The sequence below is a fragment of the Acanthisitta chloris genome, unplaced genomic scaffold (genome assembly GCF_000695815.1).
Source record: "Acanthisitta chloris isolate BGI_N310 unplaced genomic scaffold, ASM69581v1 scaffold29551, whole genome shotgun sequence".
NCBI lineage: Eukaryota > Metazoa > Chordata > Aves > Passeriformes > Acanthisittidae > Acanthisitta > Acanthisitta chloris.
In genome coordinates, this window is record NW_008654912.1 from 1 (window position 1) to 18,590 (window position 18,590).

An 18,590-nucleotide genomic window follows, 5' to 3' on the forward strand; every position below is an offset into this window, starting at 1 on the left:
GGAGGGACGGAGAGGGATGGGGAGGGACGGGATGCCTGTCGCCACATGCTGCTAGCCTGCCCCGCCGCGCCGTGCCCGCCCGCAGAGAGCACCCGCGGGAGCTGCGCGGGGATTGTCTCTGACTCCTCCTGTGCTGTTTCCCTCGTGCTGACAACAAACACCACACCACGCGCGCAGGAAGGTCCGTGACCCCCGAGCCAACTTTGAGCAGTCAGTCCGTGTGCTGCAGCACGCCAAGGAGGTCCAGCCCGGCATCATCTCCAAAACCTCCATCATGCTGGGGCTGGGGGAGACAGATGAACAAGTGTATTCCACGATGAAATGTAAGTTGGTATTGAAATACGTGCAAAAATTCATAGGTGTAAACTGTATTGTGCTGGAAAACAGTTGTAAGCATCTTTGCCTCTACGTGCGAGTGAGTTTGCTGGTGCAGGAAATGCTCATAAGGCAGGTTCAGAATGTAACCCCCACAGGGTGCTGAGTGACCCTGGTTCAGATTTGGACATCCCCTGTGATCCTTCTGCCACTGACAAGGAATTTTGTTCTCACAGTATTGCGGGAAGCAGATGTAGATTGTTTGACCCTGGGACAGTACATGCAACCGACAAAACGTCACCTGAAGGTAAAAGTGCCTTTAACTTACATGCAGCATCGTGGTCTGTACCTTGCACAGTCATCCTTATCCTAGCTGCAGATGTGGGGGGAAATTTCCATCCCTGTTTAGCTTGATTATGTTCATCTGTTAGGGACTCTTCACTAAAAATGACCTCAGCCATCTATCCTCTTCCATCTTCTGCAGACTTTCCAGTGCTAGTTTCTGCTGTTAGCAGGGGGCACAGCTGGAGCTGAGGAATGGTTCTGGAAAACAAGAGCTTCAGTGTATGTCTCCAGCATAATGGCTCATCCTTCAGTGTCTCATAGGCTCTCCCTCAACAGTGCCAGTTCAGCTGGGGAAATTACCATTTTCTGCTTCTGTGACCTGCCCAGAGCTTCACTCTCTGTTCTGTTATTGTGTTTCACTGTAGTAACTGTTAGTGAAGGGATTTGTAGGACTATTGTGGTTGTTTATTCACTTGGACCCAAAAAATGGCTTGCTCCAAAGGGCCATTCAGAAACAGAGTGAAGAAAATGATAAAGCAACAACTAGAAATTAAATTCTAAACTTTACAGCTAAATATGACAAGCAAACAAAATGCTTTCTTTGGGTAGAAAACAGAGAGAAAATGCAGTTTGTGACTTGACTGCTGAAAGTTTTGCAGTGAAACATTTCAAACCTGTGATATGTGTTTTGTTTCACTGTATGATCAGTACAGCCATTTCCTTTGCACTAACACCTGATCAAAATGAATTCTTTTCAACGCAGGTTGAGGAGTACATAACTCCTGAAAAATTTAAGTACTGGGAAAAAGTAGGAAATGATCTTGGATTCCATTACACTGCTAGTGGACCTTTGGTGCGTTCCTCCTACAAAGCAGGTAAGTGACTGAAAGGCTTCAGATCCTTCAGCACCCAACATTCCATTGCATAAAATTAAAATGGTGAGGTAATGTGCTACAAAACTCACCTCAGCTCAAGGACATCTCATTGTAATGTTTAAACAATCTCCTATAGATCATCTTAATGCATCAGTGTGACAGTAATTAGTGCTTGTACAATTGCTGTGCTGCTTCAGCTAATTTTTTTGCCAAACCTATTTTGTACAATACTTAATGCATGGGGCAGGATAAAAGGTACCCAATTCACAAGTTTTCCTTTACATTCTGCCTCTTGGATGCTTCTGGGTTTAATGGGGCTCTTGGCTGGTTGTAGTGCAATGTTGTTGCTTTAGGCAGAATTTATTTACAGTGCCTCAGAAATAGTTAGACACACCTATGGCAGCACGGTATGAAGCATCAGCTGGTATTAATGGCACTATTGTGCCATTTTTTCTAAGCAGAGAAGACTCAGACAGGGCACTGTGCTTCTGAGTGCCAGCTCAAACAAGATTTATAGCAGGTTTCACTGTAACTTGCTGAGACTTTATGAAATAGGAATTAATTTTTAATTAAATCAATTCACTTTTGCCTGTTGGGAAGCTCAAAGCAGCAGAGCTATTTCATAAAATTGGACTTGAGGAAAATCAGGATTTTGGAACTGGAGGGGTTGTTGGGTTATGGCTTGGGGTTGTTAGAGCTCTGCTGTTTGTGTTGGAAGTGCTGTGTAGAACTGAATTACCATAGGGTACTGTAAGCACAATTGTAGGGTAGAACAGAGCCCTCATGTTAAATGAGGATGTGTGTACTGTTTTGCCTTACTTTACTGAAATACCTACAAATCATTTTGGTTCTTCTTTCCCTTTAATTAGGTGAATTCTTCTTGAAGAACTTAGTAGAAAAAAGAAAGACAAAGGCCATCTGAAAATGAGAGTGAACCTATTTAAAGCAGCCAGTTTTAAGGATCCTTTTTTCAGCACATAATTATACTCAGTTCCAGAAACGCAGAAGAGCAGATGGTGGATATATGAATATACTTACTATCGTTCCAGAACACTTCTCTCTCACCAAAACACATTGTTTTACCTCATTTCTACAACTGCAGAGTACTTCTAGTGTTCAGCAAAGAGACAGAGGATAGAACCGATTTTGAAGGAGTGATGGAACTGAGGTGAAAGAAATAAATGTAAGCTGGAAACAAAGATCAGACAGATTTAAGGCTTGATACTGCCGTCAGTATTGCTGCAAGTTAATACTTGTGAGGGTGCTGATGGTCATTTGAAAGGTATTGATACTTTGGTGTGTCTTACTGTGATGTAACACAAACTTGCAGGGGCTCTGGAGGCTATGGGAGTTCTAAACAGAGATTTTGTACATGACAATGGACCAAATTAGGGTATCTTGAATCACACCAGAGAAAGTATGGTAATACTCCTTCAAGAGATGGTATTTCTTACTTGCATCTTGAGAAAATGAGCTGTGCCATTCTGATAGCTAAAGCTTTTCCCATGCTTGCTTGTGTCAAAGTATGAGCCTTGGTAAACATAAGGTATCAAGCTGAAGAAAGCAAGAGTCCTTTGTGGCAAGACAATTAACCTTGTGTAGATACCATTTAATTTAAACTATCTGTAAAATCCGAGTTGGTGTAAGAGCATAAATAGAGCCACCCCTGATTTGGTGCATGGCTGTAACAGACCCCAGTGAGCTGCACAGGTGCTGCTTCGGTATTGGGCACGGAGAACTGCTGCTGTTCTGTGCTGCTCTTCCATGGGTATTGTCCTGGCATTAAAGGAAAATAAAAACCCAGTGTTGGGGCACAGTGTTTGTGTTTGATGGGTCTGGCTGCTGAATCTGAATGCAAAGTGTATCACGGGTGAAACATGAAGTCCTTCTGTACCATACTAAGCTCAAGCAGGAATAAAACCACAGCTTATGGTGTAGTGGCAGCTGGAGATGCTTCTCTTCACAGAAAGGATACTGATGGTCAACTTTCCCTAATGATTCTCAGTTGTCAGCTCTGGCCATTAGATATAATTTTTAAACTGATTTTATCTTCATGTTATTTAGGAAACATTCTAGGAATTTGCTATCTGCTCCCAAACTCTGATTATGCAGGTAGTGCTATGGTTGGCTCCAGTGCTTTTCTAAACTGCTGTAGTCTGTATGAAGGAGAGGAGTGGACCCTTCAGCCACCACCAACTCAGCAAGACAGCTAATTAACAAGCTAATTTATAGGAGAAACTTGCTAAGAACATTAAGATTACACCACTGTGGTGCACAACTCACACTTCACAAAATGAAGTAGAGCAGTGTTAAAGCATTATGAAGACAAATTACTTTAATCTGGAAGGAATGTACTAATTCAACAGGGAAGAGAAACCTGAGCCATGAGGAGCAAAGGGGAAGAGCAAAGAAAAAGTCTTAAGTGCTCTCTCTGCTTTGTAAAGGCAGAGAGAAAGGCAAGGCTGCTTTTTTTTAATACACAATATTAATAAATTTAAATTAAAAATTCTTGGAAAGATGATGTATACTTTGAGCCAACAGTGCCCTGCTGCAACTGCAGGACACTGACCAGAGCAGGGGAAGGTTATCAGCTATGGTAAGGAAATGCACAGCAGCAGAGGGAACAGTGCAGAATCAGCCCCAGGATACCCACACATTTAACAGCTGCCAGCCTTTATTAGAGGTCCTACTGTAAATAATGGTTTTGACTTGCCTACAGAGCAGATTTAACATAATATGACTGTAGCTTCTGCCAAGTTACTGCTCTTTCAGCACATCAATAGCAGAAATATAGAGAAAGCTATTCTGAGCCATACAGCTATTACCAAACTGGAACAAGAGAACATTGCACAGTACTTTTCTGTGACTTCTTGGCAGTGAGAGGAATAATGGTTCCTGAAACACAATGTTATTTCATGTTAGAATTCTCTTATGAATTGCTGCTGGGTGGTTCAGAAGATGATTTGCTCTTACCCAACTGTCTGCCAGCTGGTACCAAGTTTCAGAAGCTACATAAGCTGTTTTCTAGCTACATATTTTGCTCTGGTTTCTAAGGAAAGCAGTCACACTGACTTCATAGATGGGAGGGGTCTCTGCTTGGATTTTCTTAACAAGGTTTGAGAACAGCCCCTAAAATTATTTTCCTAGTTACAAATTCCTGCTTTTACAGCCATCTTACTTCCCTATGGCCCATTCAGTTTTTCCATAACTATGTTAAAGCCCCAAACTCCCACAAACCTCCTCCTTGTAAATCAGGACAGGTTTCATGATTCTCAGTTCTGTTTCTGATGAAGTTTCACGTTTAGTGACATTTTCTTTCTGTATGTCAATCATCATTCTGTCAGTTTGTTTCACAAAGCAACCATAAAATATTTTAAGAAACATTAATCATCCTCCCAATCAGGAAAACATTAAACTGAGTTTTGGGGATGGGATTTCAAGTTGACACAGACTCTTTAAAAGAATGAATTATCTTTCTTAGCATCACTATTTCCATCTGCTACACTGTGTGAAGTGTAATTGAATGTTATGCATAGAGAATTATGGCATCTTCCAGTGACTTCGAGTCTTTTGGTTAACAGTTAAATCAGCAGAGCTGAAGTGAACAGTTTTAAATTTTCCCTGCTTGGATCAATAATTAACATTAGCATCCCCTTCATTTAAAAAGAAGTTCTCAAGTATTTATGCTCCTTTACTACAACACATGGCAACTTATTGCAGATATTCAACTTGCAATAGACATTCTCAGCTTGAAATGACAAGAGCAAGTCATGAATTTGATTGATAAAGCATATTTGAAAACACACATACTTGAAAACACATTCAGAGGGTATTATGTTACCAGTTACAGGACAATTCCCTAACATCCCAACACTATTCCACTAAGACATCTATGCCTTCTAGTCTGAAACCTGTTCATGGTTATCCTTTTCTATCCTCCCCTCCATTTCACAACCAACATGATACCAACAAGCCAAACACGAACACTGTCATCTCAAGGATTTTAATAGCACTGGCCAATTGAGAATAAAAACAAGTAGAAATAAAGTAACAGTAAAGGCAAAAATATCAAGATAACATAGTAAGGATTCATTCCTGTTAATTAAATGAGGTAGCAAGCTGACTAACTTACAGGGCTGAATTTATTTTTAACACTTTCTTCATAGCAGGGAACAACTTTCTGTAGATTCGTTTTTAAAAAGCTGCTTTCAGATGAAGTATATAAGCAGAAGAAAGGAAAAAGATCACCATCAGGTAACATTAACACCAATAATTGCTTTCTACTCAGACTGACACCAAATTAAGGTCATTCTGCTCAAGTTCCATGTTCAAACAAGCAGAATGCTCCTCTGCTGACGACAGCTTGTGTTGCTGCAAATTAGGAAATACTTGCCCCAGCAATCGGATTAAATCAATAATTTATGTGGCTGCACATGGAATGTAGGCAAAACAACCAAAGAATCAAAAGTGAAGATCTGCCAGTGGATCAGTTCAGAGCTGCTGGTCCACTGTCACCAGGTACATGATCGATGCCTGCAGAACTACCCGAGCTCCCAACAGATGCAGTTTAGGCTGCACCAGCACCAAGTGATCCCAGCCAGGATTGGGGCACTATTGTTGCAGTCAGTTCTGCTTTAGGACTGGACCTAAAGCCTCAACAACTGACTTAGAACTTATCTTTTGACTTCAATGCCACTTAGAGCAAGTATTTAACTAGGCAGAGAATCACCCCAAGAGAAAAAAATGAGAAATCGGTGAGACCAAACTTCTTGATCACAGTCCATCACTCTACTAAGGTAAAGAGATACTCCATTTCTTTTGCCTTCATATCACTCAGAACATGTAAAGTGCTGTTAGGGAACATCTCTGGAAGCAGAAGTCTGCAGTTTGAAGGTAACTTTTACACATAAAAGATGATTCATTATTAAAAACAGGTCTGTACCATCCTCAGTAACCAAAAAAAAATTGCTATAAAAATAGAGATTTGAAAATAGACTGAATTCACATGTACCAGGTACCATTTCTAGTGTAAAATTGGTTTACTTTATGAAAAATATATTTCCTTAAAAAAAGCATAGGCTTACAGTTATTATCACTAAGAAGATCCACAGAATTCCTTCAATACCTATGAAACCTTATACTCTAGGCTTTTTGACAGGTGGGTCCTGCAGGCTGAACTTAGGAATTTCACATGAGGAAGCAAAAGGAATTCTTTTGGCTGACACCTTCTTCCCAATTGTTTCAATCTGAAAGAGAAAACACATTTAACAAGTGAGTGTGGCAAGCTAACATAATCGTGTCAGCTTATGAGGAATCTAGAAATTAAACCCAGGACCATGACCACATTTCATGAACACAAGAACAACACAAGCCACAAAGCCCAGGAACAGTTTCTGTGACTGGAGTTGCACAGAGATTGTTTAAAACCCCTCAAACATCCAGCCTTTAGCAGGTGCCTGTTTTGCCTATTTAACGCCACATCTTGCTTTAAAAAATATTGCTAAGAAACATTCATCTGCCTCAGCTTTCATAGGACTACCAATACAAACACCATAAAAGGTGGGAGTATTCATAAAATGTGAGTTCAGACTCCTTTTCTTTAAAATTTATACTAAATTAGGATAGGAAGAGCTTTTTCCCCTCCTTAAAGTTGTTTGTGAAACAACAGAACTCAGTAAGGCTAAAGGCAGCCAAGACTGTACGAGAGAGAGCATGTAACAAAGCCAACACACACACACACATATATGCTGGGTACTGCAAAAGTCAGAGAGCAAGACAAGTTCCCCTAATTTCTAGGTCAAACTAACATAAACTAATAAGGACAGAGCTGTAGAGGACAAAACATCAACCAGTAGAACAGTTCAGACATTCAGAAAGAGAGGAAAGCTACAGCTTTCCTTGTAAGTAATGCAGGTCAGATGCAAAACATCAAAAGACAAAATACTTCAACTATTTAAACCAAATTTCAATGAACATATTCTAGACAAGACATCTCAATTAACTCTGAAGACAATTATTTAAACAGTCAGGTGAGCTGTGTGCATCATATTTGCCCATCAACAGTTTGACTGACTTGGTTAAACCAATTTCTACAAGCCAGTTCACAAACAGTGTAAACAACTGTAGCTTAAATAGGGAAAAAATATCAAGAGAGAAATCCTATAGCCATTATGCAAGTAATCACAGTACCCAGGAGTAAATGGAATGAAATATGACTGGAATACTTATCATCTGATCTGGCTTATAGATTTTGTTCTTACTGTGCCTGGCTGAGATGCTTCCATCAGATTAGTCAGGGATTTGGTGATTTTAATATCAGTATTTCCATGTATTTGTGTTTTAGCAGTTGATGATAGCCAGTCAAATTCTGTCTGGGCCAAAAGTGCTTCAAGCCCTTCAGTCAAGGCTTACTCTGCAATCCCTGCTTGTCACAGAGTAGATTTTTCCCTCAAAACATGTTGATGGCAATGTCTGATGTAGCTTGAATTTTAACTAAGTATCAGCCTATGAAAGCAGTAAGACAATGGAGGAATACAGCACTAGTGAAGAGACTTAAGTACAGACAGGCTTACATTTAAATCCTCACCTGAAAAGGTTTTTTTAGCCCTTGCTACTCAATCATTGAAGAGAGAGCAAGAGGGAAGAGAACAGGAAAGAAACAACAGCAGCATCACCCAGCTGATTACCTGAAAGCCAATGACTTGCAGCTCATTGTGAAGGTCATCCAGAACTCTCCTACCATCAAATATAAACGCAGGCTTTAGCATTTTCTTATGAATGCGTTCATAATCCAACTCCTGGAAAGGGTAATTAAAGCAGACAGAATAAATAAGTAGCGTAACACTCCCTCTTTTTTTCTTTAGCTTAAATTAAAGATAACATGTACCTTAAACATGTCCCATTCAGTGCAAATTACAAGGGCATGAGCTCCATCACAGGCTTCATAGGGATCTTTACTGATAGTGACCAGCCGAGACACTGTAACAGGAGGAAAATTAAGTTTTTTCTGCACACAGCATCAGCATCACTCTGACCGAGACACTGTAACAGGAGGAAAATAAAGTTTTATTCTGCACACAGCATCAGCATCACTCTGGCACGAGACTCCTTCCTTCCCCATCACAGAGTTTCAAGACACTCACCTAGAGGTATTTTCTGTCAAGACACTTTTCACTTTGATTTTACTCATTTGAATAACAGCAGTATGGACCTGCATCTGAATAGAGTCAGAGCACGCAGATGTTTGAAGTGATTCTCTTCTAGAAGCCTCATCTATCCTCCCTATCCATCAACTCCATTCCCCCCCTTACCAGTAAGGAAACAGAAGTCCCAAATATCCCCTGCCTCTCCCCAGGAAATTTCTAGTCATAGATGTCCCCTAACCAGTAAGGAAACAGAGGTCCCAAATATCCCCTGCCCCTCCCCAGGAAATTTCTAGTCATAGATGATTAAAGTCTTTTTGAATTTAAGGGAACAAATTGATTTGGAAGTGATATGAGGGAAGGGAATTACAGAATTACTTCTTGATTTCTACTTCAGATATGCAAGAAAGAATGAACACAAGATAGGACTCAGGCCACAAAGGAACTGTCATAACAACACTAGTCTCCTTATTCTGGACAGTCTTCTTTCTCTTCCTCTTAATTATACATACAACAACACTAGTCTCCTTAATTCTGGACACTCTTCTTTCTCTTCCTCTTAATTATACAGAGAGAAAATTCCTGGCATAAAATGAATATTTATGGCAAGAAAAACATGCAATCGTTCAGACTTCACATTTGTCTATAAAAGCTATGGGGAAGGGGAGAAGAATTAGAGTAATCCTCTGAGCTGTGACAATTTTCTAGTAAGTGTAACCAACGGCACAACAGTGCCATGCTGAAGATTAATTTGTAATATTTAAACAGACCCTGTGTCTATTGGGAATAGGGTGGGAAGGGGGAATAAGCTTTACATGAGCATTCTTACCTTGGTTATCTTCAGAGACACCTGGATGTGAGAGATCCAAGATGATTTGTTCCTTAGGTACTTTAGGATCATAGATATGGAGCCTTGCTCCTTCATCCATCAAATACTTGCTGATGTAGATACTGGATGACTCTCTAGGGAAGAGAATCAATCAGTTTAAGAACCAGGTGACGAGTTTTAAGTAATGAAAGTCTTCAAGTATCATGATATGCAATGCCAGAGCTTTTATACTAGTTTTGCATTAAACATCTTAGTGGCAGCCATGACAGCTGCCTGAAATCTTGAGGGATGCTAAGGAGACTAATATGAAAAACAAGTTTGTGTCTCTCTTGCTGAATCATGCAACAGAGACACTAAGCCACAGGACTCCTCTTGACCACAATTAACAAGGCATCGAGCTGGTAAGTGTTCCCCACAAACTGCACTTGAAGAGTTGTATCAAGTTTGAGCCTTCCAGGAAAACAGAATTAACTGCATTCAGGAAACAAAGCTGGAACTTGGGCTTCATGCAGCAGTCTAGAACCAGCTGCAAAAGTGTTTGCATTCTTTTCAGAAGAGAATGGGAGGACTCTGTCAAAATCTATCTTTGCTTATGCAAGTTACTAAGGGCTAGAGTTACCTGCTTGAGCTTCTGAATGATTCAGGTATGTTGCAGAAGTCAAGAATCAATTGCCACACCCATATAAGAAAGACTAATCCTTGTCACAAACCAATTCAGTCACAAGAAATTCAGGGCCCCATATGTGAGTTATTCTTATGATCTAATTGAGCTCAGGGGGTTAGCTCTGCAGCTGGTGACAACTGAACTCACTCTCACCTTGTGTCCCCAGTATCCTTTTTGAATGCAAACCCTAAAATAGCAATCTTCTTGTCAGTGACAGTATTGAACAAGCTGTCAATAATGCGGGACGCAAATCTTCTTCTCTGGTAGTCATTCATGTCTATTACCTGAAATGACAGAAGACAGGAAGAGACACAAGGGAGTCAGTCCAAACTGCAACAGATTCTATTCACAATCAAACTAAGCTACCCATACATAAGTTTAACAAGAGGCTTAAAAGATTAAGTATTTTTACTCAGTATCATAAGTAAACTAAAGACAAATTTAGTTAATGTATCGAATTCTGCATAAATCCTATTTTACTCAATGACTACAGATACACATACACACATACTATCCATGCATTATCTACTTTAAAGGGTAGGAGTTTTGCAGGTTGCTTTCTTAAAAAAACCCAATAAATCTGTAACTTATTGCTTTCCATGCTTCTGCCCAGAACACAGTTCCAGTGCTAGGCCTGAGAGCATCTACATCTTCCCAACCACTCCTAACTAAATGGGGCAACAACAGCAATTATGCTTATTTCAAAGAACAGCAAATTCTGCTGAGTAGCTTCAGAACTGCAAAAGAAAATCCTGAGGAAAATATCACAAGTTCTGAATTCATAGTAGACAGAGATATCCAAGTGCAAGAGGAAGACAGGAGTCCAGACATGGTTCTACTTCATGTTTTCTACTGGTGTTTCTAGACAGCCTCCCCATCCATTTGATCCAGACAACTTAATTTATCAAAAAAAAAAAAAAAAAAAAAAAGCCTCAGCACCAAGTATCAAATGTCAGTGTTAGATGGAGGGGCCTAAAATGTAAAGGTGATCAACATTAAGGTATTTGCTCCTTAGAACCTGAACACTGATTATATGTGGACAATGCTTAAAACCTCAATGCCTGAAAGTTGAAGAAACCACTCTCTTAAAAAAACTTGGTGAGGATCTTGTACCTGTTGCCAGTAGCGAGCTACCTCAGGTAAGTTCAGTGCCTCACAGAGGTACACTAAATTCAAGACATCCTTCTGAAAACAGCTACCTCCGAACCCTGAAAGAGACAATGGTTATTTTACAGGTGACTAAGGTACTGATCTAACCCAATCTTTGGAATCAAGTAGTTTTTGGTAATCATTGACATAGTCAGCATTATAATTTTTCCCAGTATTTCACTGTTAGCAGATGAAAAACCTTAAGAATCTCTCAAAATCCAACTCCTGGACCTACTCACTTTGTCAGCTACAGAAGACTTAATATCTGCTTCAGGTTTCACTGAAGTCAATGAATTAAAGTTTAAACCCAGACTCACGGACTTGTATGATAAGATAGCCCATAGCTGCTTTATTACAAGTAGGTGGACAAGCTTGTGAGCTTGCTCTCCCCCACCTCAAGATTTAGATTAATACTTCTCAAAACAAGTGTGTTAAGATTAGGTTCTTTCCTCCCCCACCCCCAAATGTATACCTAATAATTACCAAGAACCAAAGATCACCACAATTGACTAAGGGAGAGCTGAGACAATTAGAGGGATCCTTGACCCTCAGAACTTTGCTCAGCAAGCAGAGTCTCGGAAACAACACATTGTAGAAGGTGTTATAACAACCTAATAGGGATTTTGGTCATGTATTTGCGATCTATTTTTCACTCTTGCACAGACCCTAGGATAGGTTATATTTAACAAGGTGATTTTGAGGACACACTTTCTTTTTGTAGCATGAAGACTGTAGCCATAGAGATAGGCTTCAGTCTTGTTCTGAAGTTTGAAAGTCTGATGTACCAATCACCACTTTATCACATTTTACTCTAGTAAATCTAATCATGAAACGACTGGATAAGGCACTTAGTGCTATGCTCTAGCTGACAAGATGGTGATAGGTCAAAGGTTGGATTTTATGATCTTGGAGGTCTTTTCCAACCTTAATGATCCAATGAATTCAGTCTCCAAATTAACAGTTGCCATCACACATTCTGACCTAGAGGCATCTCCTCCCTCAAGCCACTGGCAGCAACTCCCAAATGAAACTGCAGCAGTTACAACTGAGCACACATCTTGGGGAGCACCATTATCAGTGCTGATTCAGAAAAATAAGGTTGCAGCTTTTCTTTGCAGTATCCTGAGCAGGATAAACCATGCACTCTGAACTCTCCAGTTTCAGACTGCCTGGCTCTAGAGCAACCTTAGTCCTAGACATTTTACCAGAAAAACACATTGATACTAGTATTCTATAGCAATATTTTCATACATTAAACATTTCCAATGCTGCAGAACATTTTACAGTATCAGACTGCTTACTTCAAAACATTACTAGTAGACCTATTGCACTACTAAACAGAAGCCTAGGAAATAAAAAAGAAGGAATTTTTCATTTACCAACACTGGCTTTGAGAAACTTATTTCCAATTCTTTGGTCTGTTCCAATAGCTCTTGCTACTTCTTCAACATCTGCTCCTGTAGCTTCACACAGAGCACTGATTGAGTTGATGCTGCTGATTCTTTGGGCAAGGAAAGCATTAGCTGCCTGTAAATAAAAAGCATAGTCAAGAACTCCATTTTTCCAAAAGTCAAGATGTCCACAGACCAAAGGGAGCTGCTACTGAAAGGATTATTTTAGTATCTATGCAACACTTTTGAGATACAAAATGGCAACATAACTTGTTTAATACATAGATGCAAGTGAAAGGGATCTAAGCAAAACAATGTAATTCTTAACTTGCAGAGTTTGAACCATTTTATGATGGTAATCAGTTTCTGCAACACTAGAGGTTTACTCTTAGTAATGAATAACACAGCAATAGAAGTGAGAAAAGGACTTTGTGGAAAGTTGATATCATCTATTAGCTCAGCTGAGACAACTGGAAAAGATTCATATCCTTTGACATACATACTGGGTCCTCCCAGCCTCATCTGTCTTTCCTAGCTGCATCACTCAGTGCCAGGGAAATTCTGCTTCTGAGCTTTGTCTCACTTGCACCCTTTGCTCATTGCAGACAACAGCAGTAACACAAACCAGTTTAGAAAGTTCTGATGACCACGTGTTGGTTGTGAGGATTTTTTCTTTGGGCACCCAGTGCTCATACACAGCACAAAGAGCACGGACAGCTTTCTGTCCCTCTGGAGAGTCATCTCCACCAATAAGCACTCTGTCTGGGTTCTTCAGGTCCTTGATGGCTGTTCCTTCTGCAAGGAATTCTGGGTTAGATAGCACCTGCAGGCACAGAAAAAAAAAAAGAACAATGAGTAAAACCCAAAAGCAACCACCAGCCTTTAAATACACAACTCAAAAGATTATGTTTACCTGCAAATCCAAGTTAGGCTTAGTATTAGCATCAAATATTCTGCGAATGCTCTCTGCAGCACGCACTGGAACTGTGCTCTTCTCAGTGACAATTTTATAACCGTTTGAATTCTGTACAATTCTCCTAGCACAAGCTTCAATGTATTTCAGATCAGCTGCTCGGCCTTTTCCCATCCCATAGGTCTTTGTTGGAGTATTGACCTAATTACAAATACATGAAAGGGGAACGAATGTTACAGGTCGGTACCTCTTGTGTGAAAAGGCAAGGTGAAACTCTTAAGACTGACAGACATTTCCCTTCCCAGAGGAAGGAAAATGCTTCTACCCTCGAATTATTCTAGTTACCATATCAGATGAACAGCTATTAGCTTTCTCAATTACCCATTTTGTCTTCCAAAGAAAGCTCATTGGCCTCTAATCAAGATTTCAAGGATTTAAACAAGAGCAATTCCCAGCAGCTCTGAAGGCTTGGGTGAAACATAGTCCTTATTCTGGAAACACTAGCCATTTCTTCATGATTACAGCCAGCCTCCTTTTGTTACCTGTCCCACATGAGGAGTGTGGAGGTTCACACAAGAATCTTGCAGCTTAAACTCACTTTGCTGTGAAACCAAAATATAGAGCTGATAAAAACTGCTATACTCAAGTACTCAGGAAAAGGCAACATGAGGGAACACACGTCGTTTAGGTTAAGACAGAGGGTCCCGTTCATTACAAACTGAAAGAAGAAATTGCAACAACTTGTCAAACACGACAGCATGTTTTAAGCCAGGGACAGGTGGCACTACATGGGCTGTATTAGTGGCAGTCATCCAGCCACGTAGCATTCATTGTAGACTTGATGAATGGAGAAAAATACCATCAGAGAGAGCTCTGTACTACAGTGCTCCAACAAAGAGGAGCTCTCAAGAATAAAGGACTTCAGTAACAAAAAAGCCCTCAAATGTGGCCTACCAAGCCAAACAGCAATCAGTTCTTTTGGATTCTGCATAGAACAACCTTCTAGATTACAGAAAGTCACACTGTTCATATTTGACTGGATCCTCTCTCTAGTGGTGTAACAGCTTTGAAATACTAAAGCCATCCCATCTTCCACTAATACACTGTTTTTTAAAAGCTTCCAGAAATAAGTCATCTTTGTAAGCCAATAACCAGCATATGATTTTGCATCACTATCTAGGAACTTTATCAGGTATTACTAAGGTCCCACAGATTTCAGTAGTGCACGGCAATGACAGATCTGCAATACATTCTGCTCTGAGACCTGACACACCTAACCAAGTTAAACATCAACATGATCACTTTGACTTAGAACCTGTTCATTTGTCAAACGTGCTACTGGCTGTAAGGAAACAAAACAAAACAGGAAGCTTACTTAACACTTTTCCCACAGCAGACAGAAAGACAAGGAGAAATCTGTGACAGTGACATGACATTGCTAACTGAATCTACATAACAAAACAAGGGCATCTTCCTAAAACAGGAACATATTGATTTGATAAAGAAAAAAAAAAAGACAAACAACCACCTTCTCCTCCTAAACTTACAGAAATAAATACAAGATCAGCTTCTCTAATGGCATCATCAATACTGGTGGAAAAGAAGAGGTTTCTTCCACGACATGATTCTACCACTTCTTTTAACCCTGGCTGAAAAAAAAAACCAAGCAGAGAAACAGCAGTTAAGGTTAATACCATTAGAAGAACAGCAAACTGTATGCTCAAATAAATGGCATATAATTACAGATACAGAAAGACTTTCCTTTTTTCTCCCCCACTCAGTGCAATGTTTTCAGTCTGTCAGAAGTAAAACCTCTGTAGATTTACACAGTGAGAAGAGTGAGGCCCTTTCTTATCCAAAAGACTCCAAAAGCTGTCTTTAAACCTTCAGCCACACTGAACTGTTATTGGCACAACCAGATTTTTAGACACTGGTTATTCCCATGCTGAATTCTGTTACCATGAGCAACAATTATAGAAATAGCTGTAGAGTGAAATTAAGTAGACTCAAGAAGCAAAGTGTTACAACATTCCCTAGATGCAAACAAAAGAGGTAATCCCAGTTTTCCCTTTCCCTCAGCTACACATTCCATGATCGTACCAACATCAGATCTAAAATTGATTCAGCACAAAAAATAAACCCCTAAAGAAGGGGAAGAAGAAGTCTTCCACCAAATCAGCCAGCCCAGACCCAGTGAAAGACAGGCAGCAGAGACACACAGAAGATTAAAAAATCATATTGGGAAAATATTTTTCACTGTTAGTGTGGTCAGGCACTGGAATAGGTTGCCCAGGGAGGTGGTGGAATCACCATCCCTGGAAGTTTAAGAGGTTTCTGGATTTGGAGCTAGAAGATGTGGTTTAGGGGTTATAGTGGAGTGGCAGGTTAACAGTTGGACTTGATGATCTTAGAGGTCTCCTCCAACCTTGATGACTCTATGATTCTAAGACCACCCATCTTTGGGCCATATTAAGCTTATCATGGCACCACACCTACAGCATGGAAGAATCACAGCCATAATATGATGAGATTCTTTCCAGAGACACATACTTTGCCATGACACTTTTCCTTCCCTTAACACATCCACTCAGACAAGAGCAGCAGGAGGACCTGTGTACATGAGGAATCCTCTGTACTAGAATGGTCTAAAAAAAATTTAACTAGGATTAGCTGTCACAGATAAAAGAAGCCTTTACTTTTGGTTTGAAAACACAGTCATGCACTTTCACCTGGCAATCAAATCTCCAACTGGAGACACCTGTCATGAGATTAGATATTTGACTAAGTGCCAGAAGGCCAAAGGTTCACTGGATGGAGAGAAGAAAACAAAGCAGAAACTTTCTTATGCAAGACATTTTTACTGTCTCATTTTATATAAAATACCTGCTTAAAAGGAAAACAAAGGTCAGAACAGGCAAAATAACATGTGTTACAACCCACCAAATGTTCTAACTATGGTCTTACTGGGAATTAAACGAAAGGCAGCCCAAGAGACAGTTTATGACACCCAAAAGCAACAACCCAAACCAAAAACATACAAAAGCCTCATTGTGCAATGATTCAGTTTTACAACTGTCTGAACTAATGCTTGGCAGTTTTTGTACATTTTTGGAAGCAAAGGACACCATTCCAGGAAACAGATGTTGCGAGTTTGGGGCTTTTTAAAAAAACAACATGCCAAGACTAGCTCTCCTGTAGCTTATTCAGTCTAAGTGTTTACAGAAAACAAATTACTTGTTTTCATAACCTTTATTCATACCTCACGTGTTAATCTGAGCATTATACACCTTTTCCTTTGAATCTGTATGACAAAGGAGATCTATTCATCTTCACTCAATCACAGTGTAGCTTTGGTTTTAAGAGGAGAAAAAAAACTGCATTAGTGTTACAGCGAAGACAGGACCCAGGAGACTTTTTACAGCAAAAGACTAACTGTTAGTACCAGGCAGATGCCGAGTGTTTGGGAGGCAAGTGAGGATAAGTTTTCACTCCTATTAAAGAACTCAAATCTATAAAAACTATATCTCATGAAAAAATAGAGGAAAAAGGATCTATTCTTTCAGGGTGATAAGAAGTAGAAAATGAGAAGTGCTAAGAGAAGCAAATTTAGAAAAATGCTTTATCTATTTTCAGCTTGAAGTAATTCTGTAATGAAGGAGTGACAGTGTGATACATTCAAAAGATATTTTTATTTGGCTTTGCGTTCCTAGGCCAGATTGAAGGTTTATGGTAAAAGTGAATCAGGAACATGACTGTCCCCATCTTTCAACACAGCTGAAGTTGGGCAGCATAGATGGGATTTTGGCAGTATTCAGAATGGGAATCAAGCTTACCACTCAGTATTACACATTCACATTGTGCTACAACACAGCAGGTAACACCTGAAACTGAGCAGGAGGACTACATCATTACTAAACTGGGTCCCAAAAGAAAGTCAGCATGATTTAGCACAATTCACTATATAAAGAATCACACTTTTCCTTACTAGGCCCTTCATATAATCATTAATAGCTGCCTGCATCAGCCACATTGAGGTATTGCAAAAAATCTGGCTAATGAGCAGCAGTGACAAGCAGCTGTTCCAGAACACTCCTTTCTGAAGGACATCACTGTGCTCAGCTTGACACAGCTCAGGAGTGAGCTGTGGGGTAATGCCATGTGGCAGGAAGGAAGCAAATGCAACAGTGGCTGGAAGAAGAGACAACAGCAACATTTACCTCGTAGATGGGGAGTGTATCTGAATTCCAGGCATTGATTCTGGCCTCGTTGACATCCACCACAGTCACTTGGATATTGGGACACATTTGTGCAATAACACTACAGGTTGGCCCACCAACATAACCAGCACCAATGCAGCAAATCTTCTTAATCTCAAACATGATTGCTCTGGTAAAGAGGAGAAAGGAAAGGAAAATCAAGAGTTATCAATTAACATCCTGGTCGATAATACAAGGAAATCAAAGAGCACACCTTGAGAACTGTTCTCAGTTCTGGGCCCTCCAGTGCAGGAGGGACATTGAGGGGCTGGAGCAGGTCCAGAGCAGAGCAACGAGGCTGGTGAAGGGACTGGAGCACAAGTGCCATGAGGAGAGGCTGAGGGAGCTGGGGGTGTTCAGCCTGGAGAAGAGGAGGCTCAGGGGAGACCTTCTCACCCTCTGCAACTCCCTGACAGGAGGTTGGAGTCAGGTGGGGGTTGGTCTCTTCTCCCAGGCAACAGCAGCAGGACAAGAGGGCACAGCCTCAAGCTCTGCCAGGGGAGGGTTAGGTTGGCTATTAGGAAGAGATTTTTTACAGAGAGAGTGCTCAGACATTGGAATGTGCTGCCCAGGGAGGTGGTGGATTCACCATCCCTGGAGGTTTTCAAGCTGAGACTGGATGTGGCACTTAGTGCCATGGTCTAGTGACCAGGGTAGGGTTAGACTAGATGATCTCTGAGATCTCTTCCAAGCCAGTTGTTTCTATGATTCTAAGATTTCAGATCTCTCTGTGCTGCTGCAGGAGCACAGACTGATTAAGAACCCTCTCTG

The 18,590-nt window shown here is 40.4% G+C and overlaps 2 protein-coding genes across 3 annotated transcripts; one reads left to right on the plus strand and one right to left on the minus strand.

The window, feature by feature from the left end:
- Positions 1 to 177: 177 nt before the first annotated feature.
- On the plus strand, positions 178 to 2,527 carry LOC103810803 (lipoyl synthase, mitochondrial-like; the record flags this gene model as incomplete). Its single annotated transcript, XM_009083723.1, has 4 exons — positions 178 to 323; positions 552 to 622; positions 1,364 to 1,475; positions 2,345 to 2,527. Coding segments are annotated over 4 exons (382 nt in total), but the record flags the coding sequence as incomplete, so codon positions are not given.
- Positions 2,528 to 6,412: 3,885 nt separating this feature from the next.
- On the minus strand, positions 6,413 to 17,944 carry UGDH (UDP-glucose 6-dehydrogenase). 2 transcript variants are annotated; one of them, XM_009083721.1, is made up of 11 exons: positions 17,781 to 17,944; positions 15,111 to 15,212; positions 13,564 to 13,764; positions 13,276 to 13,473; positions 12,639 to 12,786; positions 11,224 to 11,318; positions 10,264 to 10,394; positions 9,447 to 9,580; positions 8,362 to 8,453; positions 8,162 to 8,272; positions 6,413 to 6,721 (listed from the first exon to the last, which is right to left on the minus strand). In XM_009083721.1, exons 1-11 carry the CDS (start codon positions 17,940 to 17,942, stop codon positions 6,611 to 6,613), a joined length of 1,485 nt encoding a protein of 494 aa, XP_009081969.1. In that variant the 5' UTR covers positions 17,943 to 17,944; the 3' UTR covers positions 6,413 to 6,610. The 2 variants fall into 2 exon arrangements, with proteins under 2 accessions (XP_009081969.1, XP_009081970.1); XM_009083722.1 differs by lacking the exon at positions 13,564 to 13,764 and having other exon boundaries at positions 17,781 to 17,942.
- Between the last annotated feature and the right edge of the window lie 646 nt (positions 17,945 to 18,590).

Excerpts from the sequence above, each read along its gene's own strand:
- UGDH (XM_009083721.1), bottom strand. The coding sequence starts at position 17,942 with ATGTTTGAGATTAAGAAGATTTGCTGCATTGGTGCTGGTTATGTTGGT. Across the intron at positions 8,454-9,446 it reads TGTCTCTGAAGATAACCAAG|TGTCTCGGCTGGTCACTATC; the intron begins GTAAGAATGCTC and ends CTCCTGTTACAG. Across the intron at positions 6,722-8,161 it reads TGCAAGTCATTGGCTTTCAG|ATTGAAACAATTGGGAAGAA; the intron begins GTAATCAGCTGG and ends TTTCTCTTTCAG.